The sequence below is a fragment of the Rhea americana genome, unplaced genomic scaffold (genome assembly GCF_003343005.1).
Source record: "Rhea americana isolate MKP2758 unplaced genomic scaffold, rheAme1 scaffold_21, whole genome shotgun sequence".
Taxonomy (NCBI): domain Eukaryota; kingdom Metazoa; phylum Chordata; class Aves; order Rheiformes; family Rheidae; genus Rhea; species Rhea americana.
This window is the reverse complement of record NW_028186258.1, coordinates 5790357-5816893: the sequence shown is the minus strand read 5'-3', so window position 1 is coordinate 5816893 and position 26537 is coordinate 5790357. Positions and strand designations below refer to the sequence as shown.

Genomic DNA, 26537 nt, shown 5'->3' with positions numbered 1-26537 from the left:
ATTTTCTAAAAAGCAGTTGTCATTTCTTTGTGTAGTATTATTGTTGATGCGCTGTACGAAGTCCGCTGCTTTACTGAGCTGCTCTCCTGGTGTCCATGCTCTGCCACACTCAGCTGAAAGCTCCTGCAATTGTAAAACATTATCGTGTGCATTCGCGCATCACTTTTTATATTTATACGTGTTCAGCGTCTCGATGTCAGTGTGCTTATGTTCATATACCACCATCTCTTCTTCATTAATTCTCCAGTTTCAGGGCTTGTGGTCATTCTTATGTACTGCCGTGGCTGCAGGGAGGTGCCTGCAGGCTGCAGTGCTTGTGCGTCCCCACCAAGAGGTGCCCAGATTCCTCACCGACACTCAGAAGGAGCCRAGTTGGCCCTGCTTGATCCTAAACGTTAACATTAAATTACTGTGATTCTTCGTAGAGATCTGAAATTAGATAATGTGATGTTGGATTCAGAAGGACACATTAAAATTGCTGATTTTGGAATGTGCAAAGAACATATGTTAGATGGAGTAACAACCAGGACCTTCTGTGGCACTCCAGACTACATTGCACCAGAGGTAAATRTGGACCTTTTCAAGAACCTTACAGTCTCTCAGATGAAAATTGTCAATACATGTTTCATGCCCCCACGAAATTTTGATAGTTGTAAACGTGGATGCTTCGTGAACAGTACCGTTTATACTTCGACAGGTGTAGTAAATACATTTGTGAATTAATACAGTATTATCAGTAATACTGCTCTATTTTAAAGAATAACTAGTTGTTTGAAAAACTATTTTTATGAAATCAAATTGTAAAGTTTTGTTCTTACTGGCCAAAAACTAAATAAAAAGGATCACCACCTTGTGATTTCAAAATTATAGCCTGGAAGCATTAATGTACAAGGCTTTGTGCTTTAATTTGTGGAGTCGGAGAGAGTTAACAGGTGTTGATGGGGTCAGCAAAGATACTGGTTATTGGGAGGAAAYGTAGCTTCTTTAATGCATCTCTCCGTGGGTTCACGCAGCTGTATATACGTGTATGYGCATATATAYATATACGGGATTGTGCAGAATTTTCAGGGGATTGCAAGTCTGTCATTGCTTYTCAGAAGGGACTAATGAGGCCTTGAAGTTTTTCAGCAGCTTCCCTGCAGAACTACTTAAGTCCTTAAGTCTTTACCAGGCCGTACCTTAGAAACGATGCACAGTTTTCGTGAGCTACTGCTTTTCATCCTATGAAAGCTCCAGTCACTGAAAGMTTAAACTAAGATATAAGATCAGAACTTAACAGATCCATGATTTCACCTAAGCTTTCTGTGACTTACTAATTCCAAAAAAGTAACTCCTCAATCAGTGTCTTGCTTCTCATACCRGTTAGGGCTCCACATTAATTCAAGTCAGGAAAATTTCACACGAAAATAACATTCAAAACAATTGTGTGCAAAATGTATGTTTGATTATGAAAAAAGTTATCTTGAAATCACTGTGATAAAMATGAGTGTAGAGTTAGGATTTTTTGACTAGATGTGATTTATATTTTGTATTTCAGTAGTTTAGGTATAAAACATGAAAAGCAAGCACATGTGGTCATCTGGCAATGATTCAAATATATGAGGATTTAAATCTGGTCTCTGAGCATACCAGGCTTTCTGGAGTCTTGACTTGCTTGGCTGCCACTTGGGTGCAAGGGGCTGGATGCTGATCGGAGACAGGCTGAGCGCTGGGCGAGAGGCGTCTCTGCCTAGAACGTTTCTGGCTGGAACCAAATGCTTGTTGGAATATAGGAGATTTATACATGGACAAGCAAATTAGTGTCTGAGGCGAATTTTGTCATCTCTGTGAAACTGGAATGAAAAATACATTTTTTTTCAGCTGCTAGTTTGTGCTTTCCAGAATGAAATACTGTGTATTAAAGGAACCTGTGTTTTTCACAAATTGCAGTTGCTTGCAACAGGATATGAGAACACCCAGAGCAATATTGAATTTTTCCCTGTCAAAACATAAATGAGGCCATTATGACAAATTAAAAAGTGACCTTTCTGTGGCAGTAGGCTTTTGCCAATTAACATCCAAGAATGTGTGCTCAATGCTCAGAATGATCAATGTGGGTCAGTATTGGAATGATTTATTTCATTTTATTTGGAAATTTCATGTAAAGAAATAAAACCTTTTAGACTTTATTTATATTATCTTACAAACAGATTTTCTTTTATTTAGATAGCTGATTTGCTTTAGTTTCTGAAGACATTACTGTGATTGACAAATTGCTAAATTAGGTTGTATGATAAACTTCAAAGCAAGGAGCACGTTTTGCCTGCAGGAGCATTCGCGTGTTTTTGTGGGCCAGAATCTGTAACAGGTTGTAATGAGGAAGCGCTTGCACCGCAGAGTTCCCTGCTGGGGGCAGGTAAAGGAGCTAATTTTGAGTAAGGGATCTAGAACAGCGCTGAACTTGAACATAAACATTTACGGTCCGAGTGGTACTATGTCCTTGAAATGGATTGATGCTCTGTATCTCCCTGGCCAGTCGAGGGAGACGGAGGGGCTGGATGCCCGGAGGGCTCCTGGGCAGTGAATCTACCAGCGCAGGCTGCTCCCRCGGCACAGGACCAAACCCCACCAGCAGCAGCTCGCGACAGCGCAAACACTGAATGTCGGGAGAATTCARATTAAAAACTCCTTTCCCCTTCTCCTCCATGCAGTCTCCTCAAAGCCTTAGGTCCTAACCTTACAACTGCCACGATTATGGGCGGCGGTAGATATTGCAGAGGTTTGGGAAGTGCACTTTTGACTGTTTCTTCTGCCAGTTAAATTTATTTCTTTTAATAACTGTGTTTTAACTTTTTCAGTAGACATAAGAGAGGCTCACAAAGGACTTTGTCTCTTGCCTCTGGGATATAATCCTGTCATCCCAACCGGCTACCAGCTGCAAGCTGCAATGAGCTAAACTTTCCTACAAATTGCTAGTATTAATCTCTGTGTCCTGCTTTTAACTGTGCCTTCCTGGGGGGCAAAAAAGAAAAAAGAGAAGAAGCAATCAGMATTGCTCTGCCAGGTTGGCTGGAAGCTCCTCTGAGCTCTTCCTGATCGCTCAAATCTGCAGAATCCGGCAAGGCAGAGCTCTAAAAATACAGTTATAGGTGGGCAAAGTGRGGCATCTGAAACGCAAAAGGAGATGAAAAAGGCAGTTGTCTGATGGACTCGCAGGCTGGTTGCACGTGCAGCCCCTCATCATGGCAGCATTCGGTTTGTGCTTCTATTTGAGCCAGGCGTGAACCCAGGGGATGCAAAATACTTGACRTTTCCATTAGTCTGAACAGCAGAAACCCCTTTCTTTTCAGTGTAATTGGTGTCTGGTTTCATACTAAGAGTATCTTAGTAATACAGCTTGGGAAAATAGAACTAAGATTTTCAGGGTTTGCTCTTCTCTTAAATTTTGATTCCTTTCAGAGTAGGACAAAAATATAAATATTGAAAAGCACTTGAACTCTTAATTATTGATGATTTCTAAATTAAGTGAGCCTCATGGTTTGAAGTTTTGACATAAATGGTTAAAGTTTTTGTCTTGTCTTCTACACTGCGCTGCAGCATTCCCTTGTTTGCCTTCAAATGCACATCCCTAGATTTCCTAAGAGCCAAATTTCCCAATGTACTTGGGTACCAAAAGATGCAGGTTGATCAGTACTTTCATTTGCAAACCTGCCAACTCCCACTGAAACCCATGGAAGCTGAGTACTCCTCTGCTACACATCCAGTTAGTAACCCCAGTGAGCTGCATGTGCTTTGCAAACCCCCCCATAAAACTCCGAGAAGTGTCCTGCGCAGAGTGCAGAAACCTCATTGACATTCAGTCAGCGATCAGCTGGAGCGAGGATTACAATATTGGCTTTCTGGCCCTTTGCAAGCAAATATGTTTGTMGGTCAGTATTTATCTAATGTGTCACAAGACTGGATCTCAGTTAACATTGTTTTTTTGTGATTACCCAGATTATCGCTTACCAGCCCTATGGGAAGTCGGTGGATTGGTGGGCGTATGGAGTACTGCTCTATGAGATGTTAGCTGGTCAGGTAAGAGCCACAGTATTGCTGCTCCTGTCTTGCAGAACGTACTCTGTCTCAGRGCCCAGCACTGGGATTATCTCACCTTCCCCATTTCTTCCAACATCAAATACAAGCTGCTTTTGCTCATATTCAAGACTGCTGGTGGCCTAATGGCCTCTACTGCGAGTCCTTGCCCCGTGCTGAGGTCGACTCCTCTGTCGGGAGGTCCATCCTCCACCCACCTGCAGCGTGCCCCGCTGCTCGGGTTCCCCAGGGGGATCTGCCGAGCTCGTCCGTGGGCCCTTCTGCATCCCCTGCGGAAAGCCAGCCACAGAAAGCCTGCTGAAGCGTCACAGCCTTAGGGGACAAGCTTGTGGCCTTCTCTGCTAATACTATCTCTGCGTACTCCACGGCGGATATATTTAGGTTATAAGTTCTTTATAGTGCTCCCACACAATCAGGCACTGCCTTTGAGTGTGGTTTCTTTGTCCTGAAATAATATTATAAATAGCCATCTTCAAAATTGAATGGGAGACACTTTAAGAGGAAAATGCATGTCAAATGGAAGAAACACCGTTCAGCTGTGTGAAACCACAGGATATAAGAAGACTGTTTATATACTCCCCATTGCAGTTAAATCGCAGGAATACACTTTTTGTAATGTGTGTCCTAGGGGTAAAGTATGGGTCTCACCACTTGAAATACACTTAGTTACAGACCCCTTTTTCTGCATGGTTAATGAGATGCTGCTCTCCGAGTCACTGAAATAGAAAAACAAYGCTGTATTGCGCTAAGTGGAAGGGAAAAAAAACAACTTTAAGGAATTCTTTACTGTCTTGAATTGAAAAAGATTTATGCAAGTGGTATTTAGTGAGTGTTAGCTAGAAGCGTGCATTTCCTAAGCTTAAAAAATACGTTTTTAACAAATTTGTATAACAGTTTCCCTACTAAATTGAGGTAGACTTTTTAAAGATTTTCAGCAAGTGAAGTTGTTAAAATTTACAGTGTGTGCTGCAAATACTAGGCATCTGAGCGCTTTTGCAAAAACAAGATTTACCGGTAGCTGAGACTTAAGCAGGTCCCGCAGGCGATGTCCTGGGGCACTCTGCCCATCTCCTGTGTTTAAAGGCGAAGCGCAGCCCTTCCTGGTGACACTGTCTYGCCCTCCCAGAAGCAGTGTCCACAGCCACGTCTTACAAAACACATGACATGGGGAATGGCTGTACCTTAACACAGGGTCATTAGAAGTGACAGTGCCCAGACTGCACCATTTAAAGTATATTTGGCTGCCTGGTGCACAGTAACTTCAAACACCGGTTAAAAAATATCATAAACTCATTAAAGATAATCCTGCCCACTTTTCATTAACCTGGCTGCCATGGGGAGGGCAGAAGTGGATTTTACTCCTTAGTTTCTGTCAAAGACTGCTGAACACTGAACTAACACCAGCAAGCTGCAGGTGGCTGGAAATTTGGCATTGGCTGGAGTAGGGGGCAGGTCCCACTGCTGCGTTCCCGTCTCCGTGGGCATCCGTGATTGACTGCTGCTGGAGGCAGGTTGCTGGGCTAGACAGGCATTTGCTCTGACCCAAGATGGCCAAAGTGTCATCATGCCATTTCATAAAAAGTGGAGAATTAAAGAATAATAATAATAATTCACCTGCAATTTATTTTTTAACAGCCTCCATTTGATGGAGAAGATGAAGATGAACTTTTCCAGTCCATAATGGAGCATAACGTTTCCTACCCAAAATCACTGTCCAAAGAAGCTGTCTCTATCTGCAAGGGGGTGAGAAAAATGGTTTTTCATCACAGGGTTTCTTTTCAGCAATATAAATCAGACAGTATTTCTAGGTGCGTCTTCTGTCAGGCTCTGTTAAGCTATATTGTGATATGACAGTCATCATTCGGTGTCACAGGTAAGTATTCAGCTGTTCCCTCTTTGCATGCTTGTTCTATGGTAAGAACAAGTGGCAGAATCAGAGGCTGCCAAATCCAAAGCGGAATTTGGAAGCAGGGTGATGGTGTGATGAGATTTCTCAGCACTCTGGATACTGGACAAGAGCCGTGTCTGTGTGCCTAATCATGGTAGCAGGTTAAAAACTTAGTAAGAATCATTTTATAATGTAGGCAAAGATGAAGCTRTGTGATAATCTTTAACATAAACACAAGGAAATTATGGGGAAGTTCTCACCCAGTTACAACCTGTGTGACCTAAAGTTCATCTCTGGTTCTAAGTTAATTTTTTTTCAAGGAAAAGAATAGATTTGATTTCAGAGGATTAGCTCAGAAAAAAAAAGAATTCATACTCCATATGAATCCCTGGAGCGTCTCAGTTCTGCAGCTTTTCCAAAATACGATCTATAAAGTCTTACTTTGATGTCTTAGGGTGAGAAAATACCAGTGTGCTTACAATGTCAATTAACTTGGCGTTTACTTTCTTCCTTTCACTTGCAACTATATAGGAAGTATTGTGCATAATCTGGTATTAATCCTTTAAGGCAAAATCATCAAGAAAAAGCTGTTTAGACCAAGAGAATACAAGACTACTCTAAGTTTGGAGTGTAACCTAATGTAGACCTGCTGGTTCTGGCCAACAAAAACTAAACATGTTATGTTTTTCTAAAATACACATAGATTGTATGTTTGTTGTGAAAACCATATATTCAAACAGTTTATACACAAGCGGTGTATCCAGAGTTTGAGCCTGATCTAATTGCCCTGCTCTGTGCTCCTCTCTGCTGCTGGGACTCTTCTGCTGGCACGTTGCACACGGGGAGTTCAGACAGTTGTAACTGCGTTGCGCCACCAGCTGTAGGGTCAAGTCTCTGCGATATAACACATTTGAGGTCTGCATTAATCTAACAAAGTAACTCCAAACTTCGGTCAGCGTTGCACCCGAACTGCACCAGGGTGAGCACGCGGCTCGGCTGCTTCTGACACCGGGAGCCGGCGGCCACGCAGCAGCCCGGGGCGGGCGTATCGCGCCCCTGCGTTGCTGACACGGAGGTGGCTCCTGGACACTGCTGTTGCCCTGATTCACGCAGCAAGTGCAGTAAATTTGGAGCGCGGTTAATACTGCTAGAATCATTATTCATATTTTCCTCCATCACCTGCTGTCAAAGCAAGTGTTTTAGAAATGTTAACAAAAATAGCCAGAGTTGTTATTAAATTGAAGACTGATGTGGTCCTATCCCAGTGCACGGTCTACTCCTGAATTATGCTTAGAGATCTTTTCTGTTTTCGTTTCAAACTTGGAATGTGATCAAATGAACATTTGGAGGGTGGCTAAGCGACTAAAGCTGTACAGCTGAGGTTCTAAAAAGATGTTTTAAGGTATCACTCCTAACATCGTATTAATCTTATGTAACATATAAAAGAGCTTTAAAAAGTCCCCATAATACTGGAACTGAGAGCTGAAGGCTACATTGCTCAGTTCCTAATGCATATATCAATTGACAGCCGATACTCTGAGGAGCTTGCTAATTAGGGAGCTTCAAAGTATGCAGTGCAGATGCTGCTTTTTTTTTTCTCCAAATGTGCTTTGTCTATGCAGCTGGGTTTAGTACTGACCGTGATGGCATTAAGAATGCGAGAGAGGAAACGCAGATTAGATATTGTCAGCTTGGTGCCAAGAAATTGCAGGCTCTGTAATGAGATGTCCTGAACATGCCCAGAAAGATTAAAGGAAGGGTGTACTTCATACAACTTTAGTGTAATGGAATTTATTAAGTTTAATTGATTGTAGAGGCAGGGCAGAAGCTGTTCTGGAGATGTGTAAGACTGAACTGGGAGACCAAAGGTGAAATGCAGGAGTGGATCTGCAGCGAACCAGGATGAGCCCAGCGTCCACCGACCAGCACTGGACGTTGCTAGCCTTTGCCCAAGAGAAAACTTCCACGGTGCAGCCTCTACTTTTGCTGCTGACATGCAGTGATCAGACAGTAAAATTAGTCTTAAAAAAAAAATAATTTTAGCTTTTCATAACATTTTTATTACCAATTTGCATCTCAAGGAGAGGAACATTAACTCTGCAATCTGTGGCAAGGTCTGTCACGCTGTCACTGCAGCTTTACGTTTACTCATTTGGTGTTTTCTTCCTTGATAGCTAATGACTAAACATCCTGCAAAACGCCTTGGCTGTGGCCTTGAAGGGGAAAGGGACATCAGGGAGCATGCTTTCTTCAGGAGAATTGACTGGGAAAAGCTGGAAAACAGAGAGATTCAGCCACCTTTCAAGCCTAAAGTGGTAAGTGAGGTGCAAAATATTCCCCTGGCTAAATGTGTTGTCTGCTGTCGTGCTTTTCCGTGGGGTGAGATTAAAGCTGGTTTGGTGGTGCTGCAGATCCGGGACACTTCTGAAATTAGGCRTTTTGGTTATAGCAAGCCAGTCCATAAATCCGTTAATGCTTTTGCAACGTGTAGCGTAACCCAGGGTCGTTTGCTCCTTGTCAAGATGTCTCACTGCGTTGTGCCTCCTGCCTGTACATCGATGCGCTGCCTGAGAGGCTGAACGCGGGGAAGAGTGGCATATTCCCATCAACCACCTCAGGCACATAACAAATTAAGTTCCCAGCTGTCTCCTCTGCACAGTGTAGATGTCATCTACCTTTAGTAGATGACTAACGCTATTTAAATTATTAGGCTAGATTTCCTTCGTGGTGGACTACACTGCACAAGTTTGTATTTCCCATCTTAGAGTGAAAACCCAAATCTGCTGAACTTGCAGGAAAAAATACAGATTTTTTTCTCCATCCRTTTTCAAAGAAAAGATAGAAACAGTTTCCTGTAGCGGCAGTTAAACCTCCTGCAATTCAATCTGATTTGTTTTTAATGTTTATTACTGTTTTGCACATACATATCCATAGGAATATTTTAGAAAGCCAGATAAGGGAAAAGATGCCTTTCCTGCAAGAACTGCTTGTATAATATAATTTGAAGARCTGTCCTTGTTGATACAGAGTTTCTTTCAGCATGTTCCATACTTTGTGGACATGCAAAGAAAAATATTGGATACAAGAACAAAAGTTTTCAGGAGCAGCAGTAAATTGTTATGCCCTAGCATTGAATCTTTCTGCTATAACGCTTGCATTGTTTCAGCTGCGAAGCTGCGATGTTGCAGGTGTAGAGTCACTGGTCTGTGCACTGACTATTTATCAGTGCAGACATGGTAGTGTGGAATTGCAAATTAATGAACAGAGGGAGGACACTACCCAATGGCAGAATATATTCATCTCTTTTTGTGCACAGATGACTCTTGTTCACATCAACAAGAGGGGAGTTGTGTACCAAGAAGAGTGTTTTGTGCTGCTGAAACTCAGCCTTCTCATATGCTATGAATTTTGTGCACAAGACCGTGTAAATACATAAAAAAAGAGAGAGTAGTGCTACCTCAGCTGGCCCAAGAGCTGTCAATCAGGAGAGTTGCACTTCTTTAAACAATGTTTTATGTAAAATTTTCCATTACATGCCTTTTGTGGCAAAATTAAAGCCGACAGTAAAGCACATCTACCTTCTCAGCTGTAAATGTTATTATTTAAAGAACTGAGTGCTTAAAAGTAACATCAGCATGCAGACACTAAAAGCTTGAAATATAGCCTGGATCCATCATAACACCTTTGATTGCACATTATGGCCTCTATGCAGAACAGCTGCGCTGGTTCGCTGTGGTTGTTCGTGATTTGTTGTGTTTATACAGGCTGCTAATAGAATATACACAGGGAGTCCAAGCATTCACATGAAGCCTAACTTTCTCAAACAAAAATCATTTAAAATCCAAGTCTGATATTTTTATACCCTTTTGTAACTAGTTTAGCAACGTATTGTGATTGCTGATTCTGTTTCTATTGATTTTAGAAAGCAAAAAGCACAAGAACCGTAATCTATTTGTAGAGGTGGACATAGTTATGGAGTTTGTTTTGTTTTCTTTCAGAAAACCTTGCTAGATGCATCTGCTCTAAAGAGTATGTTGCTGCAGGACTAATCCTTAAGTCCCAGTGGACTTAAGCATTAGGTATCTAAGTTCCTTAGCTTTCACCTAGGTTTAACTATCTCAAATGCTTTATTAATCTTAGGAGCATCTGAACACCTAAGATAGATACGGAAAATTTTACTCAAAGTTACCCTCTGTGGTATAGAGCCAGTGTAGTGGGGTATCTTACATGCTATAAAAAAACAGTTAAATAATTCATTTCAGATTTTTAGTGTGGAAATACTTGCAAAACTGTATTTGCAGTCACAAGTAACATTATTGAGTTAAAGATGGTGTTTGGCCTTACACTGTGCAATTGCACACCACAGTATTTGGCTTGATGCACAGAAGGTGCTAAGTACATACACTGTATTGGCCAAGCAGCAGCATCCTAATAAGGACATTGCAGAATAAACTATTAAAAGCAATTTGTATACAATTTGCTTAAAAGTTCACAATCTGAGACACATTTTTCATAATGAATAAAGCACAAACGCTCTATAAATAACCTGTTCCCTTCCAGATTGACATTTCACAGGCTCTAGCTGTGATAAGCTGATTGCTTATCTTGGTAGAAAGTTCATTTTACTCATATTTGTGAATGTAAGAGTTGTATGAGTCATATATTTTCAATTCTGCTTTACTACTGCATCAACACTCACAATAACAACTTTAAAATGAAGAAAAATACGTAATTGAAGATGCAAAATTATTGATAAAGGATTACATTCAAACAAAAAAATCACTATATTTCACACAAGCTAATTTTCAGCTCTACTGCTCTAAGCAATAGTGGGATCTAAAGGAGTCAGGAACTGCAGTTTTAATATATGGCTCATCTGAGGAGCTTCTRCTTGCTGGAAAAAACAGCCAGGCATAATTTTATGGAAGCATGAGATACATTTGTAAAACACCGTTTTAGTAAAATGTCTTCCCAGTAAAAATACCCCTTTTGTTGCTGCTTTGAATTGACTGTATTGCCTCCAGACAAATTTGAGTGTTAATTTGGAGGTGCATCAACTTTCATTCAAGTGATGAAGTTTTACCCTGTGTCAAAGTTCAACTCTGTCCGTTCTTGTTCTCCAGAGATTTGGATTGGCTTCAGTGGGCAGCAAGGTATTCGGTGAGCACCCTGGGTGACGAAAGCAAACTAACATTAGCCTTTAACCCGTTGAAGTGTCCCTCTGCTTGTGCTTTCCAAGACTGAGCACGCGGCCTTTTGTGAGCGCTGCGGTCGCAGACCTGAGCATGCGTTTTTCATCTGAAGTATAAAACAAGTTGTGCCTAAAGCAGCAGAAGTTCATTGTGGCTCAGACTGGATGGCATGTCCAAGKGCAGAATACGCCAGTGCTTTGCAAGAAGACTGGAAAGTTTAACTGAGCTGTTTTTAAGATAGCATATGAGCTACACACATCTCACCGCTTGAATTCCCTTAATGGCCCCTTTCCGTTTTTCTCCTATAAATCCCCAGTTTTTGTTCGTGTTAGATCAGTTCTGAAAAATCAGTGCTAATATTGGCCTTTTGTGTGAGCTATCTTCTATCCTTATCATCAGACTATCTAGTCTGAAGCTAGTAGTGTACTGAAAAATTGCCCTTTAAATCTGATTGCAGACCTGTTCACTAACATAAATATTCAACAGTGCAGCTATCCTTTAGAGATGGACAGAGAGGAGTCACATACAATGGGAAGAAGCATTCACAGTATTTATCATACACRCTTTGTTCTATGATCTGTTGTACTAGATAGTTTTGAAATTAGCAGATTTTTCCTTCAGACCYCTCTCTAACATTCAATGTCCATTTTTTCCCAAATAGGTAATCTTTCTACCCAAGATAATTTYGTTCTGCTCCCACCTTCATCCTTTTTTTACTTGCCTCTAATCATACTTCGCTGCCTTTCAARTGTTTTCTGCATTACTCAAAACTATCCCTCTTGCAAACCTGATTTCTTCTGTTTTACATTCTGATTGAATTGTGTTCAGTGTGTAGCTGCGTACATAACCACGCTTCTCAGCTGGGCTTCAGGAGATGACGTCTCTTCTCTTAGACAAGAAAGAAGGAAACCAGTGATAGCACGCGCTGTATCGTGGACCCGTTACCAGGATGCATTCCCTGCCCCGAGTTTCTCCCTGGCTAGGCAGCTGGGGCTTGCTGGAAAGTTGGTGATTTAGTTCCTGGGCAAAGGGGAAGAAAGTAACTTCCTTAGCATTGTATGGAGGTGGCTGACCTCAGGGAGAGCGCGTGGTGGCCCGGAGGTTAGAGCAGGGATCGCAGACGCCGCCGTTGGCCCCTGGGATAACGTGCAGAGGGCGGCAGGCGGCCGTGCCCGCGCCTGCCCGTGAATCCCTGCTCCCGCAGGGCTCTGCAGGCGTGCCGAGCGCTGCGCTCCGCCTCCCTGTGCCTGGCTTTCTCCAGAGAGTCGGTCTGTCCAGATGCCTCCGCTCCAACCCTATGAAACTGTCCRTCCGTGTTTACGACTTCTTACGCTGATGTTGTCTGCGAGGAGACCCAGCTTTTCTGTACCCGACGCAACTTGATTTTGTTTCGCTTCATTTTGCGTGGGACTGAACTGTGATTTGGAATAAACATCCCAAGGAACTAAGTATTTGATTTGAAAATTCACTGTTATAATTTCAGTAATAATGATTATATACCCACATACTTGCGCACATACACATATATGTAAAACTGTTCATAATTTTCCATGCATTATATTCAACTTTAGCTTGTATTTTTAGTACACAAAATATTTCCATTAGTCAGATCTGTCTCATTGCTCTCCTACATCAATGTTAGGYCAGTGTAGCTCTGCTAAAGTTTATGGATTAACAGGAGATGCATAGGTTAATACAGTGAAGAATCAAAGCCTATAAATGAATTTTGTTAAGCTTTCTGCAGATTGTGAAGGAAATAAAGTTAACCATAAAGTTAATTTTGCACTGTAAGGTTTTAAGAAGGATCAAGCAGTTTGACAGATAAAGTATCTCTTGCCAATACATGTCCATAAAAACATTGTCTCATCTCTTTATCTCAGGAGTTCTGAACATCTAAGCCTCTTTACCTCCTCACCTCAAGCTGATCGAAGATATTCCAACTCTGCTTTTCATCAGAATTCAAACATTAGAATTTCTGTGTTTGCTTGACTTTTCTTTGTTAAAATCTCAGAAAAGAAAATTGTATTCTAACTACTCATAAAACATGTGRGACAATCTTATATTTATGCTGAGAATTTTCCAAAAGATCAAACTGCTGATGTATTGCTTTTTTTTCTCTCTTTTTTTCTTACAGTGTGGCAAAGGTGCTGAGAACTTCGATAAATTCTTCACGCGAGGACAGCCAGTGTTAACCCCTCCGGATCAACTGGTCATTGCTAACATAGACCAAACGGATTTTGAAGGATTCTCTTATGTCAACCCCCAGTTTGTACACCCCCTTTTACAAAATGTAGCGTGAAACAGCAAAACAGGAACAAGGGGGAACGGTCCATAACCCTAGAATTTTTAGGCCTTTGCCTTGTTGATTCCATTTGGGCCTGAAAATTGTGGGGTTAAGAAGCCTAAGATGGGGGATAGGTCACTAATTCAGGATTTTGGCTTTGCAACTGAGATGTTACATTAACAGGAGATAAAGTAGTATACAGTGCCCATTTATTCTGCTAGAAGTTACCACTGACTTGTCTAAAGTTTACCCTTTTTTGGTACGTTATATATTTTTGTAACTTCCACTAAGCTTTTGCTCCCTTTTCCACTCTGCTATGTTAGAAATAGTCTAATATTGATCTAGAAAAGCCACCACCTTGAATATTTAGTCCCCAAACGCAGATGCCATGAGATAGGAGCACAGGGCCCGGAGGGAGCGCTCCTCCTCCTGGTCTTCCCGGGGACTTCAAGAGAGCAAGAGCACAAGCAACCACAATGGAGTCATCACTGGGCATTGCAAAAAATCATTGAAAACAGTTGCTTAAAAATATGACAGGAACAAGCTGGTGGGGGGAAGTGGTGGTGAAGGGGAATAAAATCAAGGTAGCCCATGAGGCAACACCTAATCCTGTAAGCAACACCAAATTTAAACTAACTTCAGCAGTGGCCAGATCAGGAGGATCTATGCTAAGTAGCATGTGATAAACTCAAGGGTGAAATTCTGTCTTTAATAATAATAATAGTAATAATTATAATAATATTTTTGTGAATTTTAATCTCCATGAGATTATTGTGTGATCCAGGGTGCCATTTTTTGTTCAGTTAATTTAATTTACACCACTCCTCAAGTTTACTGTTAGCCAGTTCTACTAATACCAATATTTTACTATGAAATTTGTTAACCTGGAATGTAAAACAAAGCTGTAAACCCTTAAATCTTATTTACATGGTTTTATTTATAGGCTGCAATATAGAGCAGTAAACAAAAGAAGGCATTAYATATAGTAAATTAACAAAAGTGCAGCCCCAAGTGACTTCCTGATTTCTCCAGAATAACTCATGCATATCGGKTGAGAATTAGTCCTAAAATAATCTATCTTAATTTAGAACACTTGGGGCTGTTGAATAATGAAGCCTGAAAGAAGCAGCACCTAACAATTGTTTTATTGGTAGAAGGGAATTTAATACATTTTACATATGCTTCATGCAATGAATTTTGCATGTTTAGTAATAACTCTTAATAATAAGGGTTAATAAGAAGATCTATATTATTGACGTAATCGTATCAAGCATAAAGAGTATTATAAAAATTTTATAAAACAAATTGAGCTTTATTTGTGAAAGTTCTTGTTCTAAATGACATTATAATTTAGGTTTAGCTAAATGTTTCATTGCTATTGTTTTTTATTTTAGTTCTTGGATATTGTTAATGGCTTATGGTATAATTGTTTTTTTTTAATGTAGATCTACTTTTAAACAATAATTGCTACCTGCAGGTTTTATACAAGTTTCAATCAGGCTATCATTTCACATCTGCTTATTGCTTACAGAGAAGGAAATATGCTTTATTTGCAATGATGAACACTGTAATCAATGCAGTCTTTTCCTCTGCTATCACTTAGTTTAAAAAAATTTGATACTTCCTCTTACGACTTACCAGAAGATACKAATTCAAATACCAGTAAATATTTTTGTGCATATTTTGGTTTTGTTACAGCATGTAAAATAGTAGTCAGTGCATTTTCCTTCTCTTTCCCTTCTGCCTTGCTAATGTTAGCAGCCATGGGCACTTTTTGTCTGTCAGATGTGCATGGCAATGCCGGAAGCATGACGCCTCTATTGCTGCATGCAGACTGATTACAATTTTTCCAGCATGTAAACATATTCAAAGTAAGATATTTGCCATAAAAGACTTAAATTTGTACTAGAATCTGTAACCAGGAGGGAGGGGCAACTTTCTAATCTTTTGTTATAATAAAACCTCTAACCTGTGCCAAAGATCCTGTTAGAAAGGTCCCGTCCTGCGAAGCTGCAGTCGCGAGAACAGCCCTGGCTGACGGGAGCGACCTCCGTGGCCGCAGGGGGACTGCCACTGCCTTTGGGTGAGCTGCTGTTGGATGCCCACGGTGACTGTGCAGTGCTTTTGCACCTGCAGCGCCTTCAGAAGCCATATTTTTGGTGCATAGGACCTGTTATTTGCAACACTCCGGAAATCTGACTTTCTCCCAGTGATAGTCCTGTTGCAGCCACGGCTCTGCAAAAGGAGCATCTCCATGGGTCAGAGTGATCCGATCTTAATGCAGGTTCCTAGGAATAAAATAGACTGTTCTAAGGCATGAGAAAAATACAGTTGCTTATAAGGGGCATTTACCAAGAAACAAATACTCAGATTGTTGCCTAAATAAACAACTCAAAATTTTAAAAAATTTTAGGGGTAAAATTTTTAAAAAGTCTGTGTCAAATATCAGCCAAGTCTGGAGGTTAATTTTCTTGTTTGTATATTATATACCTTTAAAGTTGTGGATATTCACCATAAAGCATGTGGACGTGTACAGCATTTCATGACTTTTTACCTTTTTCTAAATATTACTAGCCTGCCATAGTTTAGGAATATCAGGGTATCACACTATAGAACATAATAGATTCAACAGATGACTTAGGCTCAGATTTTTAATAAATAAGGGGCTCTCAAGTTAGTAAGTAAATCTACTGGGAGCAGGCATTATAATGTGTTTTAAGAATGAAGTGAAGACGACACTTTTGAAAGGGAARATACAGGGAGAAGCAGCAGAGCACGAGTTTCAGAAGTATGGGGTAGAGCTAAAACAAGCCCGAAAGAGGCAGGAGAGAAAGCCGGCAGGCAGCATGAACCGCCCTGGTTTTGAGGAGGAGATAGGAATTGTAGAGCAAAGCCCAGTTCTAGGTGGTTGGTGTTGACACACCTGGGACAGGCCACACTGTTCCTACCAGAGCCCAAGGTTGAAGAGCTGGGCTGACGTCGGAACTGAGCTGCTCGTTTTATGGCTACTTCCCACAAGTAGTTTCTTAGGCACCTGTGTTCTGCAGGTTTTCTAAGGTTGAAGCAGGATTTGCTCTTTCATGTTGTTACCTCAAATTCCTGTGCTTGGGATCTCACGTCTTCTGTAGGTGTGTAGGTAAGGCTTACTAAAAGGTACCGTGAACTCATTKATCCTGCGAGAACAAGACAAGATTGCATAAAACAGGTCAAATGGGACTGAATGTTTGCGTTACTGTTTGCCTAACGCAGTAGCTTGCATGTGACTGCTGACACTTGCAAGAGCCCTTGAAAGAGAACTCAAAAGTGCACTGGTGGTTTGTTTATCGTGCGGAAATTTATCGTAGCAAGTAAATCCTTAAGTATCCAGCAAGCATGCTCGTAATTTTTTAATACAGGAATTACTTATATAAGATTATTCACAGATYCGGCTTCCTCGAGAACATTTATTAACAGAGAAGGAGGCATTAGAACTGCTTTTCTTTCACTTTTATTCAATAGCAACAGTAATCCTAACACCCGCATTTTTACAAAGATTGCTAAAAGTGAAGTTGAAAATTGTTTGACACTGAAGCTGGGGTGAAAGTTTGGGGAACTGTCTTGTACAACCCCACATACGGTCAAGTCCGAGGTGCTTTCGGCTCATGAGTACACACCGTTCCCTTCCAAAGGAGAACCGAGCACCCGGCGTCTCTGCAGCTATCAGAGTGCAGAGAGGATGCCCAAAAATTTTAGGTGTCGGTGCATTTGTACCAACTGAGTTGGGGGGAAACAAATGCTCASAGGACTTGGAGAGTTTGGTAAAAGTTTAGTTTTCTGTAGGATTTGAATTGTTTAGAAAAAGTTTTGTATTCATAAAGCTAACCTAAAATCTCATGGAATTAAACAGTGTTCTGGTTTCCCTCAAATTAAAAACCACCTCCCCAATACTCTTCAATACTGCTTTTCTTTTAAGCTACTTGCTGTGTTGTTTTTAAGATAAAAGTGATGTGTCATTTCATGATTTGTTAGAAACTGCTCACACTTTGTAGAGAGAAAGTTCTGTTTCCCAGGCTAAAATAAAAGGACAGCTGCGTTACAAAGTGAGCTGGGCAATCCGAAATTTCTTTCTTTTAACGGAGTGAGTCCATTTCCTGCAAAGGATATGTATCAGTGTGTGGACACATATAAGTGGCCTAAAGGCCACTTAAAACTTCCCCGCTGTTTTCAGGAATTAAGGGAGACTTACCTGGTTCCTAGGTCCAGTGATTCATTATCAGGGCACGATTTTGGGAGCGTTTATCCCCCATCGGGTCGCCGCAGCGGGCCATGGGAGCCGGGAAGTGAGCAGGGGTTACGGTGCAGGCCGACGCCTGCTGCCTCGTCTCCTTGCTCTAAGCAGGGATTGCACGTGCATGAGGAGCAGAGAGCACATTCCTATAATAAAATACTCCAACTTAACCCAGTTTAGAGGAGAAATGCGATGTGGATCTCTGATCCTTTGTACTTTACCAAAGCCTTATTGAATTTCCTTTTACAATCTGAAGAAAGTTGTTTTGGAAATCAGCTGTTAGTTTAAAAGAAACTCATCGTAGATAAAAGTTGGGGCTTTTGCTATCTGTCCCGTCTTTCAGGGTGAATTCAACTCCGTAACACTGAGCTCTTGCAAAATTAACAAGGGCAAGCGAGAGAGGAACTTGTTTTCTAGCAGGAAAGATAGCATGTCCAACGTTCAGGATTGAACTACAGTGCTTGCAAAATGTGTTTTCTCGTTCAGTGCATCCAGCTGTAATTCCAGTTAAATGTAGGAGATGCATGCAGTGAGCAGAGGAAGAAGATCCTCCTTATGAAACAAAATCATTGGAAAAACCAATAATAATTCTTTGATATTAGTAGAAGGAATACTTAGAGTGTTGAGTTTACAGTAGGCTTTCTGAGCTGCCACAGACCTCCTGGAAACACTGAATGTGATTTTCAGTTTTTTTAGTCATTACCCTTAGGTTTTGTCTCTYTGTAAGTCTGAGTGTCAGCTGTAGGAAGTGTGTTAGGTGTGCTGTTCCGTAGGCAGACRCTGAGCTACAAAGTAGTAAAAGAAGTGTGTAGAGGTCAGATGCTCTTCCCTCTTTTACAGTTACTGAGACTTCTACGTGCTGTTGAGGAACCCCATGTAAATGGAAGTCTTAGCAGGACTGATTCTTGTAGAGTGTGATTCTCTATAGCTAAATAAAGTCAATACAGCTGAGTTTTAGTAATGTTTATACTGACTTCTTTTAAAGGAGAAGTGATACTCTTTATGCAGCTGGTCCATCCACGACAATTTTATTTGGTGGACAGTTTTCTCTTATTCCTGTGTCATATATCTTCTTCTTCTCTTTTGCTTGTGTGTGACACCATAATTGAAGTGTAACAGAAAATCACCACAGAAACTATGTTTTTTTTTTCTTCTGTTGAAGTTGGTTGACTCAAAAAAATCAACAGACTATTAATAACTTCAAACAGTGAAGTGCAGGAAGAGTAAGAATAATAAAAACTGGTAATTGGCCCTAACCTGCTTCCATTGCCATTCCAGTACTGGATCGCCAGTTGGCTTTAACAGGGAAGCCTTGCAGACTAGCTGGTAGTACGTCGAGCTGTCGAGGAGCAGCGTGGTGCTGCTGCCGCCGCGCGCGGGGCCTTCTGCTGCCGACTGCAGGCGGCACGCGAGCAGGCGGCGGGTGCAGCCGTCCGCAGCCCTGGTCCCCAGGGGAGGCAGGTCTGGCCAAACGTACGTCCCGTCCTGCAGGGGACATTGGAAAATCTGCAGCTGGTGTTACGTTCTCTTTATAGCCATACATAGGGGAAAGAAACATTTTATTAAAAGTATGAGTAGGGCTGATCTTTACAAATCTCTTCCCGTGAGCTGTTTGAATCAGTACAGCAGTTACTCAGYGGCAGCGTTACCTACTTCAGTTGCGCTGCGGCTCGGTCCTTCCGGAGGGGCGAGCGYGCTGGTCTGGGCCTTTGAAGGAGTCCAGCGGAGCCGCTGAACGCTTCGAGCTCCGCGTGCGCTTCGCTGCCTCGCCGGAGCCGAGGCTGCGGGAGCCAGCGTCCGGCAGCCCCGTTTCGGCAAACATTAACGTGCCCGAGTCCGTTCCCGTTCAGCAAAACGTGTGAGTTTGTGCTCACCTTTAAGCAGCGCATCTTCGGATCGCGCAGAAGTGAAGGGAGGCCGCTGGCTCGGGGCGGACGCACGCTCTCGCGGTGGTCGCACAGGTCGAGTCTGCGGCTTGTTCCCCACGAAGCGTTTCACGCAGTCTTTCGGGTGCTGTTGGAATGAATGCAAGGAAAATCACTCGGAGGAAGTGAAGCACTGTTGACTCTTTCAAAAAGTTTTAGTGCTATTCCTAAAACATGCAATTTTGCCATATAATACAGAACGCACCTGAAGCAAATAAAATTGTTGTATGTTATGTTGGTTTAATCCATTCTCAAACACGGAGTAATACCACCTTGAACCCATTCAAACTTTTGAATATGACTTTAAGACTGCAGTTTATGAAGAGGAGAACATTATTTTCTTATCATGTGGAGAGGTCATTCACTTTTCAAAAAAACATTGGAAATACAGCGCGCAAGACTGATGTATATACATTGCTGCATCGTTCCTTCTCTCAATTCTTGATATCTTCAGTCTTTGTTTGCATGAAATGCTTTTGTTAAATATTAACTGTAGTTTCCAAGCAAGCGTGCACAAATAAAAACACCGACCGTTTCTTTGTGGGAGCGTGGCGCGGCCGTTGGGAACGTCCCTCCGCAGCGGGAGCGACGGGGCGGCGCTTCTGCCCCAGCCCTGCGGCTCCCGGGCTCGCCGCCGCGACCGCTCGGCCCCCGACCTCGCTGCTCCCTCGTTCCAGCCGCTCACAGGGGGAACTGTAACATTTTCTAATTCCCATGGATAAAGCAAGAGAAAAACACACTTAGCTGGGGAGAAGATCCGTATGTAAGATCAATCTGCAAACTACGCAAGTAATGTAACCATACAAAGAAAATTAGGTGTGGAAGCATCCCCGGAAAATGCTCCCCGGGCAAAATCTTTCTTAGAGAAAGGTTTTGATGAGAGCATCAAACTTGGCCCGCGGCCGCCGCGAAGGGCCGAGGGCCCGGCCGGGCCCGCGCCGGCGCTGGGGGGCCCAGGAAATTCAGGCACCGTGGAGAGAATTTTTCAAAAGCATCCGACCGGCCCCGTTTTTGTGCTGGAGGAACAGTTTCCGTCAAAGGCCTTTTCTTTGGTTTGCAAGCTCAGCTGCTTGCGGTTCCAAGCAGGGAAGTTTATCTTCCGATTTTGCATTCTGCCCTCTGCCGCGTCCGTGCTTTATGATAAATACGGACGATCGGGGGCCGGGGTTTGCCCTGAAACACCCGTTTTATTGCTCCTAGCTGAGGACGGCGCCCGCCGGGCCCGCGGCCAAGGCCGGGCACCTCCCCTAGCAAGGGATGCCGTGTCCCTGTTTTGCCTGCTGTAGATCTATTTTCAAAACACTGAAAGCAATGCACAAATATTGTGACATCTGGACAGATGCATTCTTTTTCTGCTGCTCTCCATAACATACTGAATTTCATGCAAATTCATTACTTGGGTTATTATAATTTGCAGAAAAATCTGGCTAAATTTGCCCAAAGGACTGGCTGCACGAGGCAGCGTTTTGGGGCTGCCRCGTGCTGTTCGGCTGGGGCCGTGCGGGTGTTTTGGCGGGCTCAGGAGATGACCTGTTTGCAGTCTCAGCATCAGGGTCCCGYGGGAGGAGGATTTCTGCAAATCGGCCGGGGGGCAGAGCAGGAAAGCCTCCACCGGGGGACGTCTCCCCTGGCGGCGTCACAAAACTGCCTCCTTCCCCAAAGCGCGACGAAACCCAGAGAAATGGGGGGAGCCAACGGGGAGAAGAGCCAGCTCCGAGCCTGGGCCCACCGCAGTTACCCGCCAGGACCAGGTTTTTTGCTTTCTTTCCCGRTTTTCCCAAAGGAGAAGGATAAAATACGGCAGCTCTCTTGGGGAAGTGAGTCAACACCGTCCCCAGGGATCTGCCGCTTTCGCTGGCGGGATGAGTGCCAGACACCAGCTGCCGCTTCCAGCGGTCCTTGCTGGTCCCTGACTCAGCTCCCGACGTGCCACCTAAGGGAGATGTTGTCGCACAGGCTGATGAAGGGGGAAATAAAAGAAAAAAAATCCCAAAACAATTTTAAGTGCAATAGCCGAGGGGGAAAAAAAAGAAAGAAAGAAACAGGATGAAAGTTGCTCAGAAGTGTTTTAAATCCTATTCTCACCTGACAAGGCAGGCAAACATCACCCGGCTCTGTTCCTGCCGCCTGGGCTGCGCAGCTCGCATGCCCGCCGCGAATTTTACTCCCCTCCGCAGGATCAGMCCCCCTCTCACAGCACGAAAGCTCAGCTGGAAGCAAACAAAATTTCAGCTGAGAAGAAAATGGAAGTCCGGCTGTTTGCTGTGCTGGCGGTGGTCTTTTTAGTGTCATTTAGGGTATTTGACAGGAGTGGCTGTACCTTACAACACGCAGCGGAGGGCCGGTCTCCGCCGCTTACAGTGAAGGACAGATGGGCTGTACTTACAGCAAGTCTCTGGTTTACTGCAAATTTCTCATTAAAACTATTTTTGAAAGGAGGTGGGTTTTTGCAGGCTGTGCACACCAGCTGATGCTTCCCGCATCAGGCTGCACAGGAAAAGAAAAAGAAGAGTCTGCTAAAAAAATCCTAGCAAACTGGCACAAATCTGGGCTGCGAGATGGAGATGCAGAGGCAAAAGCGGCTCGGGGTTGCCGGCCCCGGCCCATGGCCCCCGCACTCCCCACCAAGGAGGCCGCGCCTGAGCTGCCGGGAAATAGCAGGGATTTTCAGTGGCCGTCGCTTCTGCGAGATCGACGGTTTTATCCTCACCCAYATTACAGTTTTCTCCCCCGGCCTCGACCTTCTCCGCGCGTTATAAAGCTGCGTCCCGAGGCAGGTGAGCAGAGACGCTCGGGGCTTGGGGTGCAGATTTCCAAGGGTTTGTAGCAGCATTGCAGCTGTGGGATTTGCACGTGGATGCCTGTTTTCCAGGCACTATCCTTATTAGTAAACCTATTTTATTCTCTACCTTGCCACTTGCATGCTGGCTACAGGAATCATTGGTATTTGGGCCAGCCAGGGCACAAACCAGTTGTTTCTCAGCATATAAACCAAAGTTTGGTCCACATCTGTGTTATTTTTCTTTCAGCTTTGATCCAACCCTCTTTACTTCACTCCTCTATGCAGAGCACTTGATAAAAAGCAGTGCCCAGGGCAGGTGGACATCCTGCTCCATATAAAACACACCTCAAGCTATATTCACCTTCATTAAAGCTTCAACGTTTTCAGTGACACCTCTGGAAACAGTCTTCTTTTAATAGGAAGGATTTGCTTCTCATACAAGTGTAACCATGCCTGAGACACTGATTAGGTGAGATTTCAGGAAAAATCCATCAGAAATGTTTACAAAAGCTACAGGCAACAAGTGCAAGGGCAGAAGGAAGGAAAGAGCTCGGGCCAGCGATGAGAACATCCCGAGGCCCCTTGGATCTCTTCCGAGGCCTTTTGGGATAAGCCATTTAGCATTTTTGTGCCTCATTGAACCTAACATCATTAAAAGATTGGTAATGAATTTCAGTGCTGTATAAATCACATGGAAAACTATTACGCTCAACACAAGCGTTATGAAGCTTTAATAATTAATGTCATCTAAACTGCTCTCCAAAACATGACCTTTCAAATCTGATTGCYGTGGCCGGAGTCATTTCTCATGCTGCAAGCAGCCTGTTTCTCGGGCAGCAGCCACAGCCCAAAGTGGTGCTGGCGCGGGCCTGGGCGGGTGCCGGGGGAGCCTGCGAAGGGCGACGAGCCCAAACCCGGGTTCCCAGCCCTCCCTGTTGAATTCATTTCAGCATGAAAACGGTAGCAGTGAGAGCAACCTTCATGCCAGCCTCTGCTGTTGGTTTCTTCTCGTGGCAGGGCCCTGCCCACTCGCATGTTGGTCTCGGGCATTTAATCCGCTTCCAAAGCTCCCCGCTGTCCTGCGTGGGGCTGCACGGGCCGTATGCGCCCAGCAGCGGGGCGCAGCTTTCACAAGCTGAACGAAGCAATTAAGTGAGCTGCCAGGGCAGAAATCCTTAATTGGCGTTTCCTCGGCTTTCATTAGCCCAATTTAGAACGCATACGATCACAGAGTGTGTTTTATCTTAAATAAAGTATATAACTTCCGTTCACACGTGCGCTTTTGTTATTCTGTGAGTCAGAGGCTTTCAGGGAGGCTGTCTATGAAAGGCTTTGCACTTTTTTTTTTTTTTTTTTTGAAGCTTTCGCACAGCATGTGGGTGCAGAGATAAAAATAATGTTGCACCTCTCCTTGCACTTCCTCCTGAGCCGCTACCAGGGGGCTGTTCACTGAGCAGTGGCTGCAGGCAGTGATGTGCAAAGAGAAATAACAGACTGGGCTTTGCTTCAGGACCCAGCAGCTCACGGAAGTTAATCGCTTTAATTTAGTGATCGTGCAAGGTGGGAGTGGGGAACATCCCGCAAGAAGTGAGAGTGGCTGGTGTTTCCGCTTGGGTGTTTTGCAGCCTTCGTGAGCTGCCCCGGGGAGCTGCAGCTGCACCAGGGCAGCCCCGGCTTTGGTGGCCTCGAAGAGCCCCGCAGGCAGCACGTCCCCCCCACCCGGCACGCCGGCTGCAGCTCACCGCCTCCGGGCTCCGGCTGCTCCTCAAGCCTTACCCCTGCCACGCTGCCTACAAAATGTCAAAAAATAGCTAGTGCCGAGGCATCCAGCATGGAGCATCAGTCACCTCCCACACGAGTTGCAGGAGCTTCATCGTTCCTTTGCCAGTTCATTCCATCTACCTGCACGCGCTATAYTAGGATCCCTGCTGCTGGTACAGACTTTGCCTTCCTATGACCAAAGGGCTTCTCACATCCTGGTGCTGAAGTTAAAGTTGGCCTTAAAGTTGGCTGCAGCAACGTCTTGGGGAAGTGGCCACTGGGCGCAGCGGYGGCGTGGGAGACCCGGGGCCGGGGTGCTGCGTGGCCCATGCCRTCCCACCACGTGTTCGCGGGGCAGATTCGCCCTCTCAATACTTCATCAGAGAGCAAACGAGAGGGAGCGGGAGCAGGGGGAGGCAGACCTGTGGTTGCCTACAAGTGCTGTGGCCCATTGGTATGTTGGTCAGGTCAGCAGGAGCAGGCACGTTCACTGTGTAATGTCCTAAGTGCCTTCAAGGTTACCTTTGCTGGCCCAGAAAAGCAGACCGGGAAAAGGGTTCCCTCGGGATGTCACCCGCGTGAATTAAACACTTGTAAGGAGGAGCAGATTGGCCCTCCGAGGCATGAGCGTTACCACACCTGGGTAATCTGCACTGCGGTCAGAACTGGTTATCAGAAATAACAGCTTCGTGTCCATTTAAATCCCCCACCTTTCTGCCCTCGTGTCTTCTGCTACGCAGCACCACAAGGGCTCCTCAAGGTACAGCACGTCGCTGCCCGCTCTGCGCCCTCCTTTCAGCAGCCGTCCCACGGCCGCCGGAGACCTGCTCTACCTGGGAAAGCCCCTTGCCTAGTTTTCGCCTCGGGCGCCTGGGCTGCTGGGCACAGGAAGCGCAGCGGTGCTCCAGGCGTCCGGGAGAGCGGCCCGGGCTCGGGGCAGCGGAGCCCCACGGCCRTAAGGGACGCTCACGGAAGATCCCTGCTACGTGAGGTTTATCGTGGCCGCTCTTTTTTTTGGTATTCTGGCAGCTCTCAGGTACCTACTTTCCTACTGCAGAAAGTGTCTTTATCCATTGCATTAAATAAAAGGTTCAAAACCCAGTTTTTGATTTCTGCTGAAAGATGTTTGTTTCTCCTTATGCAAGTTAAAACCTGCCAGGTCTCCAGGAGGCCGTGGCCAGCTCCGTATACCAGGACATGCTCGTTTTGCCTTTAATTAATGGCTGGGACATGGCTGTGCACTAGCGCACCCTGCTACTGGACGCAGCGGTGAGCGGTGCCTCGCTGCTCCACCGCTGCCGTTAGCAGCCCAGCGAGAGCAGCTAGAGTCATTTCTGTTAGTCTGGGCCTAAGCTTGAATCCCTGTTCCCCATTCTGACTTTGGGTCCATGGCAATGGATGCCAGGGCCGATGTCTGTGAAATTTCACACTTTCAGACTGGTTTTAATGTGGTGAGAAGCGCCACTCCACGGGCACGAGGGTGGACTTCAGCCCTGCAGGGACATGCACAGCAAAATCCCGTCCGACTTCATCGGCCCCGCGTGCGGCTGCAGGGGGAGAGCCTCACCTGCACGGCGGGGAGCGCAGCAGGGAGGAGRGGGCTAGAGCAGGAGGTTGTAACGAGCGTGGAGGTCAGCGAGATGGCCCTGGAAATGCTGACATGGCACCAGACGGTGATAAAATAAATGAATAGCTAGTGCAGGGATTGGCAAAGTCCTGGCCCAAATACAGGAGGGCAGCAGGGCTGCTGAGAAGGTGCACGGTGCCAGCCCTGCCTGGGACTGCTGCTCTGACCCCCTGCCTGGGGGAAAGGGCCAGCGAATCCTCGCGTGGCCCGGGGAGCTCCGCTAGCATCACCCCCCCGCGCCGCAGCGCCCGGCAGGGAGCAGCGCCGCGTGGCCCGGCCAGCCGGCAAGCGCGGCTCTGAGCCCTGCTCGCRCCCTCTCCCCTCCGGGCCTGCAGGGAGCGGATGGGAGACGCTCCCGCCGCGCGCGGGGACGCGCTTTGCAATGGCGGAAGCTGCTGCATGAGACAAGCAGCAGTGGAAAATCCATCCTGGCGGTTTCTTTTAGCCTAAACGTATATAAATGCACAGAAGTTTAAAAATAGAGAGAGAGAGAATGAAGCCCAAATTGTGTATTCCTAATTGATTATATGCATGGCTGCTRGGGGCCTCTTACACTGTAATGGTTAATTATGTCACTGTCTGTACACACCACAGCACTTCTTCATGCCGTAGTCAAATAACCCTGCGCAGCATGTAGGCAGCTAACGCAGCAGATTGCCGTCCTGGAGACAAACGGCGATGTGGTCTGGTTTTTGTTAGTTTGTTTAGCAGTACAGAGGCAATAAAAATGATGAACC

The 26537-nt window shown here is 44.7% G+C and overlaps 1 protein-coding gene across 1 annotated transcript in view; it reads left to right on the top strand.

Annotated features, from left to right (window-relative positions):
- The window catches only part of PRKCA (protein kinase C alpha), a 148730-nt gene extending 131209 nt beyond the window's left edge, over nt 1-17521 (top strand). Inside the window, exons 14-18 of the mRNA XM_085304790.1 lie at nt 426-564; nt 3976-4056; nt 5710-5817; nt 8137-8277; nt 13289-17521. Coding sequence (XP_085160916.1) covers nt 426-564; nt 3976-4056; nt 5710-5817; nt 8137-8277; nt 13289-13453 — 634 coding nt within the window. The 3' untranslated portion in view covers nt 13454-17521. The remainder of the gene's footprint in view (nt 1-425; nt 565-3975; nt 4057-5709; nt 5818-8136; nt 8278-13288) is intronic.
- Nucleotides 17522-26537: the final 9016 nt, after the last annotated feature.